The sequence below is a fragment of the Narcine bancroftii genome, chromosome 9 (genome assembly GCF_036971445.1).
Source record: "Narcine bancroftii isolate sNarBan1 chromosome 9, sNarBan1.hap1, whole genome shotgun sequence".
Lineage (NCBI taxonomy): Eukaryota > Metazoa > Chordata > Chondrichthyes > Torpediniformes > Narcinidae > Narcine > Narcine bancroftii.
In genome coordinates this window covers 3,215,042-3,235,100 of record NC_091477.1, presented here as the reverse complement: position 1 = coordinate 3,235,100, position 20,059 = coordinate 3,215,042, and the positions used below count along the sequence as shown (strand labels likewise).

General features: G+C 48.6%; 1 protein-coding gene across 6 annotated transcripts in view; it reads left to right on the top strand.

Annotated features, from left to right (window-relative positions):
* Positions 1 to 20,059, top strand: part of ndst1b (N-deacetylase/N-sulfotransferase (heparan glucosaminyl) 1b) — a 212,604-nt gene that overhangs the window by 149,668 nt on the left and 42,877 nt on the right. For all 6 annotated transcript variants that reach the window (XM_069898004.1, XM_069897999.1, XM_069897998.1 and 3 more), the window contains 4 exons: positions 8,129 to 9,426; positions 12,338 to 12,425; positions 14,426 to 14,580; positions 18,336 to 18,521. In XM_069898004.1, the coding sequence (XP_069754105.1) occupies positions 8,431 to 9,426; positions 12,338 to 12,425; positions 14,426 to 14,580; positions 18,336 to 18,521 (1,425 nt within the window). In that variant the 5' untranslated portion in view covers positions 8,129 to 8,430. The remainder of the gene's footprint in view (positions 1 to 8,128; positions 9,427 to 12,337; positions 12,426 to 14,425; positions 14,581 to 18,335; positions 18,522 to 20,059) is intronic.

Sequence of the window (20,059 nt, the reverse complement as noted above, 5' to 3'; positions counted from 1 at the left end):
GCCCCAGGTCTGCGTGGGGTTTCCCCAGGCCTCCAGTTTCCTCCCCACCGTTCAAAACGTACAGGGGGCAGCACAGGCTTGTGGGCTGAAATGGACTGTGTCGGCATCTAATCCAAGGGCTCAGGCGACCTCTGGACGTCAAGGGAGCGGCTGAGTTCCTCCAGTATTTTGGTGGGTTTTTATTTCCCATTTGACTAACCCACCTCCCCAATTGGTGAATGTAATAGCAGTTGGGACAAATGGGATATTGTAATTAGTTAAAGTGGAGCAGACTGGAGGCAGTTTTCACTGGGTTAATGTTCAAGCCAGTTGGGTCTGCGTTTTTAATGCTTTTGAGGAACTTGAGAAGTCCCTTTCTCGGGGGGGGGGGGGGGGGGGGAGGATCCAGAGCGTTGTCTCTGTCAGAACACAGCATGCAGTGTTTAGAAGAATCGCACGCCATTCCCATGCTTTGTAACAAGAGGGGAAGGTCCTTGACAAGATCACACGGCCCTTTTGAAAAGCAGCTCCTGGTTTTAAGGCGAACCTCCCCTCCGTCCATGGACCGATAACCTCAAAGACGAAAGAACGGCGACATGCAGGTGGGAAAGAGGAGAAAACACCCCGAGTGTGTGGAACATGGACGCGATTCTCCGCACAAGGCTCCAGGCTCCGAGTTCATTCATTCATTGGTCTGAAGTGAGACGGACGAGTTCTGTGAGGTGGATTTTTCTGATTGAATGATTTCCTTCTGTGACCATGCGAGGCTGATTTCTGTATCGTGCCCAACTTGTCTGCTCACTGGACGATTCCTGGCTTATTTGACTCGAACTCAGTCATGGACTTTGGGTTCTGTGACTGCAGCAAATTAAAAGAATAACTGTTTGAAACTTAAAATTGCCAGTCATCTGCTCCCAAGGGAGCAAATCTTTAATCGCTTGCCCTACTGAGAATAATATGTTAACAAGCCGTCGGCTGTCTCTTCTCATCGAGGAGTTCTGGGCAGTTTGTGGTCACAGGCAGGCTTCCCTGTGGATGGTGTGGGGCTTCGCCCCAGCGACTGACACCTTTCCTCTGCCTCCGCTTGAGGAGGTTCGTGTCGTGGTCAGTGCTGCGCTGTTACAGCACCAGGGACTTGGGTCCGAATCCCACTCTGCCTTTCCCCATGGGTTTTCCCCGGGGGCTCTGGTTTCCTCCTACCGTTCAAAACATGTAGGTCAATTAGGTGGAACTGAGAGGCACTGACTTTGTTACCGTGCTGGATGTTAAAAAAAAGTCGCTCAGCGAGGAGCCCCTCGCATTCCCCAGGTTCGCCGCCGGGAGGTCGGAGCTGTTCCATTTGGGCCATGCAGCTGAACCCAGCTTTCCTAAAACTCCCTGCGATGCTGATTCCTGGGGAGGGGCGGGGGGATCTTCAGGAGGAGAAAGTGTCATTTGAGACCGCATAGCAGATCTGCAGTAGTGTAAGGCAGCCTTTGTGCACCATCTTGCCTCCTGTTGTGGAGTCCAATGTGATTGCTTTTGAATGAAGCTTGAAACTTAAATGGGGTTCCTTTAAGATTGAGTCGCCTGGACTAAACTCATAGGAAGGGTGAGAGGGATCTTGAAAAGACACATACAATGAATAAAAGCAATAGATAAGGTGGAAACCGGATATTGTCTACACTGTCAGGTGAGATTAAAACCAGGGGGCTTCACTTCAAGATTCAAGGGTGTAGATTTAGGGCAGAGATGAGGAGGAACTGCTTCTCCTGGAGATGATCTGTGGAATTCTCTGCCTGAGGAATCGGTGGAGTCTGCCTCTTTGAAATGTAATTTAAACACAGATAGATTTTTGAACGATCGGGGAATTAAGGATTAGGGGGAACAGATGAAGTCCAAGTTTATTGTCATTTGATTGTACAAGTACAACCTCACAAAACAGTGGTCTCCGGTTCTCGGTCTAAAACCAGCAGAGACACAACCAGACATAAAACACATACAGACAAGCAATATATCTATTTGTCTGCATGTACAGAACGTACTGTGCAAAAACAGTACATTCTCTCTATAGAAATATTACAATATAGTATAGTTTATTAAATTGTTGAGTCTCGGGGGGTTAGTGCGAGAAGTTCCTTTGGTCGTTCAGGATTCTCACTGCCCATTGGAAGAAGCTGGCGGTGGGCTCTGATCCTCCTGTATCTCTTCGCTGACACGATCAGCTGAAAGATGCTGTGTGCAGGGTGGAAGGGGTCCTCAATGATTTTGTATGTCCTCTTCAGACAACGATCCCGCTAAATCATGTTTATGGGGGGAGGGAGACCCCAGTGATCCTCTCTGCCACTCTTAGGGTCCTGTGGATTGACTTCCGATTCATTTCTCTGCAACAACCGTACCTGTGCTGTGATGTAGCCGGCCAGGATGTGGGTAGGTGAGATCAGCCGTGATCCGATTGAATGGCAGAGCAGGCTCAGTGGGCCTCCTGCTCCGACATTCTTACGAAGTTCTGTTAGTTGCAGCGTGAGTCTCCCAAACTCTTCCAGTTCGTTCCCCTTCTCTCCTGAAGCACCTATTGTCTCAGGAGGTCACCCTTCCACTGTGAGACCAGGCAGAAGGATGAACAGATGACCCATCACCTCAGAGTAGCTGTATGTGGTAGATTCATTGCCTCATCGCCCCAACAACCTGGGTTCAGTCCTGACCTCCGGTGCTATCTGTGTGGAGTGTGCACCATCTCACTGTCATTGCAGGGGTTTCTCTGGGGTCCCTCAGTTTCCACCCCCCTTCCAAAGATACAAGTTGATAGGTTATTTCGCTAGTGTCGGGTGTAGTGAGTAGTAGAATCTTGGGGGGGGCATTATTGGGAAGGAGAGGAATTCAAGTTTAAGATTATTGTCATGTGTACCGTGATAATGTTTGTTTAGCAGGAAGGCCAGTAGACATCTCATCCATAGTTCAACGTAAGATAAAGTCTTAAAGTGCACAGTTACAGAGAGAGATCAGTTGGTAGTGAGCAAAGGGGGGCTTTCTTATCATTTTAAGGTACATTCAGGAGCCTGCTAACAGTGGGAAAGAAGCTGTCCTTGAATCTTGGAATGTGTGAATCTCCTTCCTGACGGGAGGGGGGGGGGTGAAAAGAATGTGGCATGAGTTTTTTTTAATGAGTTGGTAGCAGGAATTGTCAGCAGAGTTGGTGGAAGGGAGCGGTGTGTGTGGGTGTAATGGCCTGAGCCAGGTTCACAACTGTCTGGGCCGAGCAGTTTCTGTCCCACACAGGGATGCACCATGGTTTCATTGGTGCACCTATAGAGGTTTGCTGAATATCCTCCGGCTTCTGAGGAAGGCAGTGATTTCATAAGTTGGCATGGAATCTGTGGGAGCAAACGGCCTCTTCCACCCTTAGAAATGTATGTCAGGGCTATTAGAACCAAATAACATTACAGCACAGATAACCAAGCTCTTCAGCCCATCTAGTCTGTGCCAAAATATTTTTCTGCCTAGTCCCACTGACCTGCACCCAGCCCAAAGCCCTCCATACACTTCCCATTCATGTACCTGTCCAATTGTTTCTTTAATGTTAAAACTGAGCCTATGCTCCACTTCAGCTGGAAGCTCGTTTCACACTCCCACCCCTCTCTGTGTGAAGAAAATCCCCCTCATGTTCCCCCTAAACCTCCTCTTTCACCCTTAACCCATATCCCCCTCTAATTTCTATCTCACCTAACCTCACTGAAAGAACGCCTGCTTGCATTTACCCTGTCTATCCCCCTCAAAATTTTAAATACCTCAATCAAATCTCCCCTCATTCTTCTACGCTCCAGGAAATACAGTCCCAACCTGTTTAACCTTTCCATGTAACTCAGTTCCTGCAGTCCGGGCCACATCCTAGTAAATCTTCTCTATCTCTTTCTATCTTATTGATATCTTTCCTGAAGTTAGGTGATTAAAACTGCACACATTTCTCCAAATTTGGCCTCTCCAATGTCTTCTACAACTTTACCATAACATCCCATCTCCTGAACTCTATACTTTAATATATGAGGACCAGTGTGCCAGAAGCTCTCTTTATGACCCTAACCACCTGTGTCACCACTTTCAGGGGATTATGTATCTGTATTCCCAGATCCCTCTGTTCTACCGCACTCCTCAGTGCCCGACCATTCAATGTGTAAGTCCTACCTTGGTTTGTCCTTCCAAATGCAACACTTCCCACTTGTCTGCATTAAATTCCATCTGCTATTTTGCAGCCTTCTTCGCTGTTCACAACACCTCCAATCTTAGTGTCCTCTGCAAACTTGCTGGAACAATTGTTGAAGGATTCTGACCTGAAACATTGACCATTGTTTCACTCCATTGGTGTTGCTCGATTTTTTTGTTGTTTTATCCTGACCTTGTGTGTGTAGTCCGTGAATGTTCTAGAATGTGTTTCCATCAGGTGCGCCAGTTACATCCTGTATCCTAGGATAGCTGGTGGATTAAATGATTGCTGTAAATTGCCCCTCTATGTAGATAGGTGGCAAAAATTTCAAAGTGGTGACAAGGAATATTGGATGACTCAAGGAGAAAAGAAACTGGGTTTAATGGAATCCCTCTGCTGTCAGAGAGGGGCGGGAATGATGCCGTCAAAGACCAGCAGGAACGCTGGCGATGGAGAGCGGCTGGATCAATGGCGTCGGAGAGCAGTGGCAGCGCTGGCATTGGAAAGGGACGCGAATGCTTCTGTCGGAGAGGAGCGGGAACACCTCCATCGGAGAGCGGCGAGAACGCTTTCGTCGGAGAGTAGCAGGAATACTGTCCACGGTCAGAATGCTCTCCACGCTATACCTGTAGAAATTTGCAAGAGTCTTTGATGCATGCAGATAGGAGGAGACAATAAATCTTGGATCATAGGAAAGGGTGGTGAGCTAGAGGAAGGAAGGTGTGGCAAACAAAATGATGGGGAGGGAAAAGAGGAAAAGAGAACGGGAGCAAGACCAGAGAGATTAGAAAAAGCACCTTCCAAACAATGTCCTCCTTAATTTAGTCTGCCCCCGTATAGAATTCCCTAACCAGTGTAAATAATCTCTCATTGATCCACACTGTGGATGGTTTGATTACATTCTCCCTTCCCATCTCCACTGAATTCTGAACAAATCTAATTATATGACTGAGAGTTGAACACTGGTGATCTCACACAGAAGAAGATATTTGCTCTTTCCTGTTAATGATAATAAATACCCCTTGTCAAGAGAACAGGATTGGCGATGAGACACACAGGAGTGGAGGTCAAGTCAAATTTATTGTCATCTGATTGTATAAGTACAACCCAATGAAACAGTGTTCTCCGGTCCTTGGTGAAAAACAAGCAGAAACACAACCAGACATAGCACTCATATATACGCACAATACATACGCAGGACAAGCATTTTATCTTACAAATAAATAAATAGCTACTTGTACAAATGAGAGTCTCAGATAGTTAATTTGAGCAGTTCCTTTGGTCGTTCAGCGTTCTCACTGCACGTGGAAGAAGCTGTTCCTCAGCCTGGTGGTACTGGCTCTGATACTCCTCTACTCTTCCCCGATGGGAGCAGATGCTGTGTGTGTGTGTGTGTGTGTGTGTGTGTGTGTGTGGGGGTGGGGGGGGGTGGAGAAATGGGTCCTCAATGATTTTGCGCGCCCTCTTCAGACACTGATCTCGGTAGATCACATCCAATGGAAGAGATTCCAGTGATCCTCTCTGCCACTGTTATGGTCGTGTAGATTGAACTCCAATCCATTTTTCTGCGGCATCTGTTCCACACTGTGATTCAGCCGACCAGGACACTGGGAGCACCCTCACCAGGGGCACCGCAGAGGTTCAAGCAGGCAGCTCACTTCCACCGTTCCAAGGCAACGTGAAATAGGCAATAAATGTCTCCTTGACAGTGAGACATGCAGGGGAAAAGCTAAAACTTGTGCCTGAAGGAACAGAGAGGGAACATACCGGTCGGTGAAGCAGTGTGTTGATAATTTATTCTTGATTGCAATTCACACATATTTAATATATAAGGAAGTTTGGTAGCTGTCAGAGAGCAGTCATAAAGACACTCGAATCATCAACCCATATTGAGTTCACTCCATGCTCCGGCCCTATCTGAAACTGACCTCTTCACTTCCAGAGATCTCCCTTCCTCAGCATCTAACCTCATTATTTCCAAACCCCTGCACTGCTCTGTTCTACCTCCTGCCTGAGATCCACAAACCAAATTGCCCCCATAGACTCATTCTCTCTGCATCCTTCTGCCCCAGCATGTGCAGATTTTCTTGATCTCATACTGTTGTAAAAATTAATGGAAGAAAGCCGAGGCCTTGTCAGGGACACTAGTAGAACATTGAAGATTCCAAGTTTCCTTTATTGTCATGTAATAGTACAGAATATGTATTACTACACAACATTGGCTTCTGCCTGCCATAGGACAAAGAGTCCCCATTAGTGTCGCCCGGTGCCCCTTACTGTACGAGAGAAAGAGAAGCAAAAGAGAGTCTCTTCAGAGACACTGAGTGTCCGTGGATTCACCTCCAGCCTCCCGCAGCCTCTGCAGCTGCACAGACCGAATTATTGGCCATCCAAGCTTCCGACACGACCAGGAAGACTTCAGTGCCCGAGGCCCCTTCGGGAGCCCTTCTTGCCTCAGCGCCCTCTCAAATCCTGGCTCCGATACCTGGTTCCCATGAGCCAGTCTCCAGCAGCCTACAGCCAGTGTCCTGGTCTGACACCGTGGTCACTGTCCTGCAGGGTCATCTCCTCTGCTTCTCCTTCTCCACAGGGGGTGTTCAAGGGATGCCGAAGTGCCAAACAATATGTCAAATGGACCCTTTCTGTCCTTTGGCTGATGCATATGCTCCTTTGGCACTGTTTTAAATAGATAGCTGTCCCGTGCCAACATCGGGCCCTGAGCCAGCATCGCAGGCTATATGGCCATAGCACTCCTACTGACACCATCTATCGTGTTGCTCTTGTTACTGGAGTTCAAAGGCCAGAGGGGAGAAAGTGTCACTCTTATTCCAATCAAATTGTTGCAGTAGGAGTTAGAACATACATACAGGCCCCTCAGCCCCATGATGACTGCACTGAACATGGTACCCAAGTTAAACTAAAAACCCTTCTACTTGCATGCGGTCCACACCCCTCCATCCCCCGCACATTCAGGTGTCTGTCTCTAAGCCTCTTAACTCTTTGGACTCCATCTTTTTTTAATTTAATTTTTTATTTTTCACACTGTGAACCATATTAACCAAAATATGTACAAACATATCTCATTAAACTTACACAGGGGTCTTTTCTCCCCTTTTTTCCCCCACCCCCCTTCCCTCCCTCCCCTCTACCCACCCCCCTCCAATACCCATAAACATTCAACATATACAAAACCATAAAACAATATTTTCACACAAAGAAAAATAAACCAGAAAAATGCGTCATCTATTTATTACACACTGAATCTAGTCGTTTTGTCTTCCTCAAGGTCTGAACAAAATGTAGGCAGGCGCCTGAGGTTTTACTCATCCCACGATGAAGAGCTCAAGCCTGAAACGTTGGTTCTGTATCTTTATCTTTGCTATGTAAAGGATACTGTTTTGACCTGCGGAGTTTCTCCAGCTCTTTGCTTGTACTTGAATCACCATTGTTTTAGTCCAAATTAAGTTCAAGCTTAAATCTTGGTGTATTAGAATATACCCAACTCGGCATGTAAATCCAAGAGAACAATGTTCCATGGAAGGCCGAGGATAAACATCAGCTTCTTTGGTGCCAGCCGGGATTGCAGAAATGATGGTGTTTCAGCTTTTCAGCCAGTAATCCAGTGGTGAGGGCTGGGTTCATGAGCACTAGGTGAGCTGTCTAATTGGAGCGGGACAGCACAAATGGAATAGAAATGAGGGAGAGTGTGAATACAGAGAGTGGCACAGGGAAAGGTACACAGTGAGTGGTGCAGAGAATGGTGCAGGGAAAGGTACACAATGTGATGCAGGGAATGGTACACAGTGAGTGGTGCAGGGAAAGGTACACGGTGTGGTGCAGGGAGTGATGTAGGAAATGGTACACAGTGTGGTGCATAGAGTATTGCAGAGTGTGGTGCAGGGGGTGCTCTATATATAAGTGACTGATGCCATGCCTACTCACTAACCATTGCCTTTGACTCCACTACAGGACGTCCTTGCTCTCCAGTTGTGATTGATCTGCCTGGTGCAGGGGACTAGACACCTCCCCTGGGTCCTACCATCCAGTGAGCGCACTCACTCACCACATGGGCCACCTGCAGAGGAGGCGCCAGCAGCCACACAGCAGCTCCAAGGAAACGTGAGCAACTCCGCACTCGAGGTCTTACGGCCGTTCGCGATCTGCGATGGTGACATGAAACGCCTGCAAGGTCGAGAGGGGCGCTCGTTACCGTCGCAAGGAGAAAAACTGTGCACCTGAACCCCACACGAGGGCGGGCGCGTGCGTGAAGCATGAGTTTGCTGAGCCGCCTGCGTCGAGTGTTTCGGCAGTTCACCCTGCAGGGGGTCCTCCTGCTGCTCTTTGCCTTCTGCATGGCCACTGTGTTCATTTCTGGGTATTTCCTCTATGTCGGCACGAAGCAAGAGACGGAGCCCTCCAGTGACATCCAGAACATGGACTGCGAGGATTCCAAAGCGACTCCCTCTAGGCTTCTCCCCACCAAGGCCTCCAAACGGGCAGAATCTTCACGGACAGATCCCGTGGTCTTGGTCTTCGTTGAGAGCATGTACACTCAGCTGGGCCAGGAAATCGTGGCCATCCTGGAGTCTAGCCGCTTTAAATACCACACTGAGATTGCTCCGGGGAAGGGAGATATGCCCACTTTGACAGACGGAGATCGGGGACGCTTTATTCTCATTGTATATGAAAATATTTTGAAGTATGTCAACTTGGATGCCTGGAACAGGGAGTTACTCGATAAATACTGCATTGAGTATAGTGTTGGCATCATTGGCTTCTTCAAGGCAAATGAAAATAGTTTGCTAAGTGCCCAACTCAAGGGGTTCCCACTGTATCTGCACTCCAACCTTGGCCTCAAGGACTTCAGCATAAACCCCAGGTCCCCACTTCTCTATATCACAAAAGCAAAGGAGACAGAGAAGGGTGTCCTTCCAGGAGATGATTGGACTGTCTTCCAGTCCAACCACTCAACATACGAGCCCGTCTTGCTTGCCAAGACCAGGTCGGCGGAGAAGATCCCTCACATGGAGGTGGATGCTGCCCTCCACACCACTGTGGTGCAGGACCTGGGACTCCACGACGGTATTCAACGGGTTCTCTTCGGAAACAACATGAACTTCTGGCTCCACAAGCTCATCTTCGTGGACGCCGTCTCCTTCCTCACAGGGAAGCGGTTGTCCCTCTCATTGGACAGATACATTCTGGTGGATATCGACGACATCTTTGTTGGAAAGGAAGGGACTCGGATGAAGGCGGAGGATGTGAAGGTGATCAGTTGTTTGATGGGAGCACTTCTAAAGGAGGTGTAGAAACATGATGCGCACCCATTAATCCCTGAACCTGTCTTATTGAGGGTGCAGTCAGAAACATGGGTGGCACGATTAGCGTAGGGGAGGAACAGCTAGCGTAGGGGAAGTACAGTTAGTGTAGGGAAGGTATGGTTAGCATTGGGAAGGTACGGTTAGCATAGGGGATGTGCGATTAGCATAGGGGAGGTACGGTTAGCATGGGGAAGGTACGGTTAGTATAGGCATAGCACAGTGGTGTAGCAGTTAGTGTAATGCTGTTACAGCACCACTGACCCGGGTTTGAATCCCGTGCTGTCTGTAAGGAGTTGGTACATTCTCCTTGTGTCTGCGTGGGTTTCCTCTGGGCACTCTAGTTTCCACCCACCCTTTAAAACATTGTAGGTTAATTGGGGTATTTTGGCAAATGTAGATAGAGGCATGAAATCTAAAAAGGCACTGGCCTACGATAACTGGAGCACGGTGCCAAACTGTTCACAGCCCCTTTGGAAGGGCGTGAAGACCCTGGAGAAGTGTCCTTGTGGAGGTGAGGGATAGAAGCTGAGGTTGTTGTTCCTCAAGCAGGTTGAGGTAAGATTTGATGGAGCTGCACATGCTTGTGACTGGCATAGAGCGAGGGGTTCTTTCCAGTGTTCCTTGCTGAAAAGGCCAATAAGGCAGGGGTTTAAATGTTGGCCCAAAGTTGCAAGAGGGAATGAGAGAGACAACCCTTTCACTCAGAGAGTAGTCAGGGTCTGGGAAGGGACTGGAGAGAGAGGAGTTTGCAGGGTGGCAGGGATAGAATGGGCAGGGATTTGGACTGAGAGCTTGGGTCCACCAGGAGCTTGGGTCCTCCTTTTGTTTTATGAGCTGTTGTCATTTAAACACAGAAGAAAACAGCACAAGAACAGGCCCTTTATCCCACAGAATCAACTTATTAAACTATCATATATAATACGCTCATGTAATTGATGGTCCTGAATTATAGTCGACCCACACACCCCCTTTTTTGTATGATCCGTGTAAAAGTGGACCCCTGTATTTTTGGTCTCAACCACCCATTCATCTGAGGTCCCGATCACGGACTGTTGCCCCAGCTGCCCGATGCCCCGAATGCAGACTTACCATCCAGTCCCATCCATCCAAGCTCCCTACGCCTTAATCGACTCAGGTACTAGCCGCAGCCAAACGTTTGGCCCTTGTAAAAGTCGAGCCCCCTATTTTTAGCCCTGACCACCCGCCCATCCAAGCTCCCGACATCCCAGCCACAGCCACCCACCCACCCGAGCTCCTGATCCAGACTGCGAACCCTCGCCCCAGCTGCCTGCCTAACTGAACTCCCAATGCCCCGAACAAGGACTTACCACCTGGTGCCGACCATCCGAGCTCCCTACGCCTTGATCAACGCAGGTACTTAGCAAGGTCAAAAGTTTGACCGATGTAAAAGTCGACCGCCCCCCACCCGCAAATGCCACAAAGTGTGCACCAGATGTTGTAAATAAGTCATCTGGATGTAGTCCTCCCTTAAACTTTTTGCCCTTCCTGCACATCCTCCAGTGTTTTTACCTTGGGAAAAAGACTCTTACTACCTAAAAGATGTGCCTGTGTGCTGAGGCATTGTGTGAAGAGCTGGTTGGTAATTCTTATTGCAGTGGAGAAACTCAACAGGCCAGGCAGCATCCAGAACAAGATATTACAGGCTTTCACCCCTCTGCAGTCCACTTATCACTTCCCAGCCCCCGACTCACCCTACTCCTTTATCTATCTCCCCTCTCCACTCTGCGACCCAATGCGAGGTCTCCACCTTAGACAGTTCCTTCCCTCCTGGCCCCCCATCTCCCTGCCAGTGCTCTTTGAGGCTTACCTGAAATGCTTCCAATGCATTATCTGGAATTCAATCAACCAGAAACTCAAAGAACCAGCAAGAAAAACAAAGAAATAAATATATTTAAAAAATTTCAAATAAAGACCCCGTGGGGGAGCACTGAGACTTTGTTGGGTACACGCAGGTTTTCCCCTGCTGAACTCCGCAATGCCCATCAAGGTGTGCGCATTCGTTTCGCTGTCACCCCTTGCATGGAGATGAGTCGGGTTTTCAGCGCAAGGAAGGTTTGCTGAGAGCCTGACCGTCACATTTGATTGGAAGCCAGTGGGATGGGGAGGGCGAGCGGCATTGAGACTTTGCTGTCAAGGGTTGGAGTTTAGACCCAGCGTATAAGACAAGCCAGTTTTGAGGTCATTACGGGGATGTCACGATTAGTGTAGCAGTTCGTGCAATGTTACGATGCTGGTGATCAGGGTTCGAATTTAAATTTTGTAAGTTAAAGGAATTTCCTGATTAAAATAAACTTTGCATAATTAAAGACTACAATACTGATTTTTTTCAGATACTTTACACTTTTAAACGGTGTATTCTTAAGGCAGATGTATTAGTTAGGCATTGGAAGAGTGAGTCTCGGAAAATTCACATACCCGACAACTGTGATCCCTGTAGGTGCTAGATAATGGGGATTCTACTATCTATCCCTCCTTAACTAGGGAGACTAGAGTGACATTGGGTGCTGCAGATGTGGTTTCTCTGATGCAGTGTAGCATCCTCCTTTTATAACCCCACCCCATTTCCAATAAAAACCCATATCCCATCTAATTGCTGATGTAACTACCTGCTAACGATCTTTGTTTTGTACCTAGGATGCCATCGGTGCTCTGTGGTTAGTAAGGGATTACTTAAGGTGGTATGTGAGTGGGGAAAAAAGGTTGAGTACCACTGTTGTCCTAGGTATGTGGGGAGGGTCATGTGTGGAAGATGGGGAAATCTGCCCTGGCCGTTTGTTGTACGTACCTGCTGATCTGACTGTGAGTGAGTGACTTTTTGTAACTGAATTCTTGGCAGGCTTTGCTTGAAGCCCAGAACCAACTGCGAGTCCATGTTCCAAACTTCACCTTCAACTTGGGATTCTCTGGGAAATTCTACTACACAGGTGGGTCTTGCTTCCACAGACCTCGATGCTGTTATACAGCCTCAAAGTTAAAAGCCACAAGTCACTGCCTCATCACCATAAAGACATAGGAGCAGAAATAGGCCATTCAGCCCATCCAGTCACCCCCACCATTTAATCCTGAGCTGATCCATTTTCCCATTCAACCCCATTGCCCGACCTTTTCCCCATTATCTTCAATGCCCTGGCTAATCAAGAGCCTATCCATCTCTACCTTAAATACACCCAATGACGCGGTCTCCACAACCACCTGTGGTAACAAATTGCACCCTCTGGCTGAAGGAATTCTTCTGCATCTCTGTTCTAAGTGGATGCCCTTCAATTTTGAAGTTGTGCCCTCTTGTCCTGGACTCTCCCACCATGGGAAACAACCTTTTTACATTGACACTGTCCATGCCTTTCAACATTCAAAATGTTTCAATGAGATCCCCCTTGTTCCCCTAAATTTCAACGACTCCAGGCCAAGTGCTGGCAAATGCTCTGAGCTTTCACATCCCTCCAATCAATACTTCAGGAAACCTGACGTGTTTATCTTAAGTAATTAAGCAGCAATTATGGTCTTGTTAAATACATCCATTACACAAAAGTGCTGGAGAAATTCAGCAGATCATGCAGTGTCCAGCGGAGTAAATGACAGAGTGCCAGAGATTAGGCAGATGCCGAATGGAAATGTGGGGGAAAGCAGGAGGTAGAGAGGAAGGGGGAGAAACACAGGCTAACAGGTAAGAGATTATAGGTACAGGTGGGAAGATAGAAGAGAAATGGTGGTTAGTGCAGTGCTGTTACAGCGTCACAATTGGGACTAGGGTTTGAATCCCGTGCTGTCTGTAAGGAGTTTGTGCATTCTCCCCGTGTCTGTGTGGGTTTTCTCCGGGGGCTCCGGTTTACTCCCACCCTTCAAAAATGTACTAGGGGTTGTAGGTCACTCGGGTGTAATTGGGAAGCGCGGGATCTGTTACTGTTTTGATTGTCTAAATTTAAATTAAAAAATAAATCTGAGATGTGATTGAGATGAGTGGGCAGAGCGCTAAGAATGGTAGCTGTCTGAAAGGAGAAGGAAGGGAAGGGGTGGAGAGCTGCAGCAAGAGAGATGGATGAGGGAATGGGAGAGACTTGGGAGGGGGTCGACAGAAATTTAAGAAGCCAACCTTTGAACTCAGTGTCCCTGATTTCAGGGACGACCAGCAAGCGCATAAACTGTACTCTGTGTTCCTGTTTTCCAGGACTGGATTTACACCCAAACACCAGTTTACCGATGGACCCAGTCCAGAGTTTATATTTTAAAATTTAGAAATCCAGCACGGTAACAAGCCATTTCTGCCCATGAGCCTGTGCCATCCAATTTAAACGAATTAACCTGCACCCCCGGAATGTTTTGAATGGTGGGAGCCCCCAGAGAAAACCCACATAGACATGGAGAAAATGAATAAACTCCTTACGAACAGTGCAGGATCTGAACCACAGTCCCAGTCGCTGGCACTGTAACACTATGCCCACCGTATCTTTTGGTCTGCTCTTTTCTCTCTATGGAGAGTAAGATTAATTAAGTAATTTGTCTTTAAAGGATTTCAGATGACCCTGACCTTGCCCTTACCCAAGCAACACACCTACTATCTGGGGTTTATCAGATAAAATAATTTCTGCTCCCATCAGAGAGCTCATCACATTCTCCAGGTGGGATCAGCAGTATATGGACACTCTTCAACAGTGCCTGGGCTGGTGTGGGTCTGAGGACCGTCATAGAGGAGGAGAAGGCGTTTACGACAGCATCGATGCTGTGTGGAGTTCCTCCAGGTGCACCTTTTGAAAACGCACGGGGTTGTCAGTTAATTGGCATATTTTGGTGGCACTGGCTCGTGGGCCGGAAGGCCTGTTACCATGCTGAATTTTTAGAATTTCTACATTTTTAGAAAATGCCCATTGTTGTTACACGTTCTGAAGTGACTTGGAATTTTGCTAATTGTGCTTTGCCCTTCCTCCAGGGACTGACGAGGAGGACAAGGGAGACAACCTCCTCCTGTCCAATGTGAAGGAGTTCTGGTGGTTTCCTCACATGTGGAGCCATATGCAGCCACACTTATTCCACAACCAGTCGGTACTCATCGAACAAATGCTCCTCAACAAGCAGTTTGCAGTGGTGAGTTCAATAAGATGTTCAATGTCAAGACAAGTTTATTGTCATCTGGTTGTACAAGTACAACCTGATTAAACAGTGTTCTCCAGTCCTCAGTGTAAAACACGCAGACACACAGCCAGACAGAACACACATACAGACAAATAATACATACACAGGACAAGTATTCATATTTAAAAATAAATATTGCTTCATGAATATGAGAGTCTCGGATGGTTAGTGTGAGCCGTCCCTTTGGTCGTTCACCACTCTCACTGCCCGTGGGAAGAAGCTGTTCCTCAGCCTGGAGGTGCCGGCTCTGATCCTCGTGTGTCTCCTCCCCAATGGGAGCAGATGAAGATGCCATGTGCAGGGGGGAAGGGGTCCTCAATGATTTTGCACACCCTCTTCAGACAACGATCCCAGTAATTGGGGTGGGTGGGGGGGAGAGAGGGAGGGAGGCTGGCTCCAGTGATCCTCTCTACCTCTCTTATGATCCTGTGGGATTGACCTCCGATCCATTTCTCTGCAGCAACCGTACCGCACTGCGGTGCAGCCGGCCAGGATGCTCTCAATAGAGCTCCTGTAGAAGGTTGACATGATGGTGGCCGGTATGCGATGCTGGGTTCTCTTGTCCCGTTGCTTTTGCAGTGGCATTGTAGAGTTTGCAAGTTGTGTGATTGATTGACTGAGAGAAGAGTCTGGCATCTTGCCCTCTCTAACACCTCGCCTCCCACTCTGGGTCCCAGTGCCGGTTTTCCCCCTCCCCTCTTTCTACCGAGCTCCCCTACTTCCATGAACCCCTTCCTCCATCACCTTTCCCCAACTCTTCTGATTCCACAGTGAGCTTCAACTCTAGTCTCTGCTGCATCTTCACCATACAAGATAGAACATTCTAGCACAGTCCAGGCCCTTTGGCCTCGATGTTGTGGCAAACTATGTAAAGCTACTCAATCTAACCCTTCCCTCCCGCACACCCAAAACCCTCTATTTTTCCTGCATCCATGAGTCTTTTAAATGTCCCTATTGTACCAACTTCCATCACCCACTCTGGCAATGCCTTCCAGGCCCCCATTACTCTGGGTAAAAGATTTACCCTGATGTCTCCTCTAAACATCCTTCCCCTCACCTTGTACAGATGTCCTCTGGTGTTTAATACGCTCACCCTTGGAAGAAGGCTCTGGCTGTCCACCCTATGCCTCTCATAATCTCGTAGGCCTCTCATCCTTCAGTCCAAAGAGAAAAGCTTAACTTTCCTTGCCTTATAAGACACGTTGTCCAATTCAGGCAACAACTTGGTAAATCTCTTCTGCTCCCTCTCTAAAGCTTCCACATCCTTCCTATACTGAGGCAATCAGGTCCGAACACAATATTCCAAGTATCCTGAGCTCCCCCTCTCTGATACTGAGCACTCTGTCCAAGCCTGTGCTGTCCAATTACACCCAATTAACCTACAACCCCCACATGTTTCGGTGGGTGGGAGAAAACTGGAGCCCCCTGGGAAAATCCATGCAGGCTCAGAGGGAGAACGTACAAACTCCTTACAGATTGGAAGCTGGGTCGCTGGTGCTGTAATAGCAATGTGCTAACCACAACATTAACTGTACTGCCCTTACAGTAGTTCCTCCAGCAGATTACATTTAGCTTCAGATCCCGGCACCTGCAGTCTCCTCAGTGTCTGGTCGGATTTGACCGTCTTTGGTCTCTAACATCAGACCAGAGGGGAGATCACATCAGGATATCGAACTGCAGTTCTTTCAACATTGTGCGTGAATGTAGAAATAATGTTTTCATGGTCATGAAATATTCAACTGCAGCCTGAGGCCTAATAAAAAAACACATCAGGTTTATATCATGTTTTTTCAGGATGTCACAGCAAAAATAGAAATAGAAAGTAGAACACAGAGCAACACATGAGTCTGTGTCCAAAATGATGTCCAAATTAAACTAAATCTCTGCTGCCTGCTCACCATCCATACCCCTCTACCCCATCCACATTCCCACCATCCATACCCCTCTACCCCATCCACATTCCCACCATCCATACCCCTCTACCCCATCCACATTCCCACCATCCATACCCCTCCACCCCATCCACATTCCCACCATCCATACCCCTCTACCCCATCCACATTCCCACCATCCATACCCCTCTACCCCATCCACATTCCCACCATCCATACCCCTCTACCCCATCCACATTCCCACCATCCATACCCCTCCACCCCATCCACATTCCCACCATCCATACCCCTCTACCCCATCCACATTCCCACCATCCATACCCCTCTACCCCATCCACATTCCCACCATCCATACCCCTCTACCCCATCCACATTCCCACCATCCATACCCCTCTACCCCATCCACATTCCCACCATCCATACCCCTCCACCCCATCCACATTCCCACCATCCATACCCCTCTACCCCATCCACATTCCCACCATCCATACCCCTCTACCCCATCCACATTCCCACCATCCATACCCCTCTACCCCATCCACATTCCCACCATCCATACCCCTCTACCCCATCCACATTCCCACCATCCATACCCCTCCACCCCATCCACATTCCCACCATCCATACCCCTCTACCCCATCCACATTCCCACCATCCATACCCCTCTACCCCATCCACATTCCCACCATCCATACCCCTCTACCCCATCCACATTCCCACCATCCATACCCCTCTACCCCATCCACATTCCCACCATCCGTACCCCTCTACCCCATCCACATTCCCACCATCCATACCCCTCTACCCCATCCACATTCCCACCATCCATACCCCTCCACCCCATCCACATTCCCACCATCCATACCCCTCCACCCCATCCACATTCCCACGTCTGTCTAGACATCTCTCCAACACTGCTGTTCTATCTGCTTCCCCTCTCATTTGATCTCCCAAAGACCTCACAAATTGGAGGAATAACACCTCATCTTCTGACTGGGAACCCTCCAACCAGACGGCATTAACATCAACTTTTCCGGCTTCTATTAGGACTCTCACTCTCTCAGAATCAGAATTTATTGTCATGAACAAGTCATGAAATTCGTTGTTTTGCAGCAGCGTCAGAGTGGAAAGTAAGGAAGAGAGCAGGTAAAGAGATAGAACCAGATACCTGGTTCCCATGAGCCCGTCTCCAGCAGCCTGTGTGGGTCCCCCAACTGCAAGTCGCTCGCAGCCTGTGTAGGTCCCATGGTCGCTGAATCCCTCGCTGGTCCACTGCCGTGGTCACCGCCCTGTAGGATCATCCCCTCTGTTTCTCCTTCTCGAAGGGGGATTTTTTCAAACTTTCTGGTTTCCTGCACTGGTCCCTAGAATCTGTAACCCCTTGTGGTCACTGCCGAGCACAGGCACCATCTCCTTCGGCCCAGACCCCGTGGTCACAGGATTTTAAATAAAACACTCTCAGCTCCTTTAACAGTTCTTTTAACGCCTGCCAGAGCCGTCAACAATAGGATTGGGCTGTAGGACACTGCAGAGGAGTGCTCTGTCTCCACTCCCCACTCTTGGCAGGTCCGCACTAGTGACAATACTTCTGTTACAGCAGCTCCGGCAACGCCAACATTTTGGTCCACTGACCACTGCTGGCCCATGGGTTCTTTCTGTTTAAATGTCACTGCAGGGTCCTGAAAACATGGTTCAATTATGGAGGCAGCAAACAAGGTCCAGACAAAGTCCAAGGGAGAGGAATTAATTCCTTCCAATTTGGGCTTCATTTGGAAGACCAAGTACAAATGAAGGCCTCTCTTTTTTTCCACTCAGGAGCACGGGATCCCCACGGATATGGGTTATGCAGTGGCGCCCCACCACTCTGGCGTCTACCCCGTCCACATGCAGCTGTACGAGGCCTGGAAGCAGGTCTGGGACATGAAGGTGACAAGTACTGAGGAGTACCCACACTTGAAGCCAGCGCGATTCCGCCGAGGGTTCAAACACAATGGCATCATGGTAGGCTGGGATAGGAGCAACATCATGGGCCAAAGAGCCTGTACTATGTTGTAATGTCCCATGCGCAACCTTCTACTCACCATTACAAGAGAGGGACAGCAGATGCACAATAGACTGGGGTTATAATCACAGCCATCGAGAAGGAGAGGGAATCCCATTGACACGTATAAAATTCCTACAGACCTGGCAGGTTAGAAGCCAGAAGAATGTTCTGGGTGTTGGGGAAGTCCAGAGCAAGGGGTTACAATCTAAGGAAAAGGGGCAGACAATTTCAGATTGATATTCACTCAGGGAGTTGTGAACCTGTGGAGCTCTCTCCCACAGAAAGTTATTGAAGCCAGTTTGTTAGATACATTTAGAAGAGAGTTGGGTGATGCCCTCTTGGTTAAAGGGATCAAGGGGAGTGGAGAGGGAGCAGGGAGAGGGAATGGCGGTCACAAGATCAGACATGATCGTATTGCATGATGGTACAGCCTCAAAGGGCTTAATGGCCTTATGCATGAAACAAAGATGTGCCTGAACTGGGAAATGATAGCAATGGGGAGAAATTGGAGTGGTGGGAGTTGTTCTCTTTACAAGAGAGGAGGCTAAGGGTTCATTAAGGTGAATAACATTATGAGGGGCTCCAATAAAAGTAAATTTTAAAATTTACAGCGTGATAAGCTTCTGGCCCACAAGCTCGTGTCGCCAAAATATCCCGTTTGTTTTTGGATGGTGGGAGGGAGGAAAGCCGAGCCCCTGGGGAAAACCCACGCAGTCATGGGGAGAACATACAAGTGCCTTTTACAGACAGCGCAGGATTCGAACTCATGTCGCTGGCGCTATTAATAGTGTCGCGCTCAACATGTCGCCCCCATGGAAAGGATCTCTAGTCTCTAGCAAAAACTGCCAATACGATCAGGAACTCATCAGTGTCCTTGGTACCCTCTCACATCCTGGTTCCGGTACTAGGTACCCCTTCAGCCAGTCTCCTGCAGCCCACTGCGGGGTTCTGACCACAGTCGTCAGCAGCCGCAGCCTCTGAGGGTTCTTTGCCTCAAGTGGCAGGCAGTTCACTGCCTGTGTGGTTCCTGCAGCCGCAGAACCCCTCATTAGTCAGATGCCGTGGTCACCATCCCATGGGTCATCTCTTCCACTTCTCCTCAGATAGGAGTTGGTCTCCCCATTTTCTTGTTCCTTGCACCTGTCCTCCACTCCCCTTTAGTCTGCAACCCCTCGTGGCACAGCTTGGGTGCAGACCTCACGGTCGTGGAATTTTAAATAAAACCACCATCGGCTCCATTTACAGGCCATTCTAAGCCTGTAGGGAGCTGATGGCAGTCGATCTGGGTCCCGCGGGACTCCACTCCCCTCTCACTGTAGGACCGCACCATCGGCAGCGCTGTGGTTACAGCACCATCCGTAGGAGAGAACAAGCACTCAACATTTCGGGTCAGAACCCTTCATCAAGATCCAAAATGTCGATCATCCTTTCCGCCCCCCCCCCCCCCCATGGATGCTGTTCGACCAGGAAATGGTCCAGATTCCAGCAGTAACAA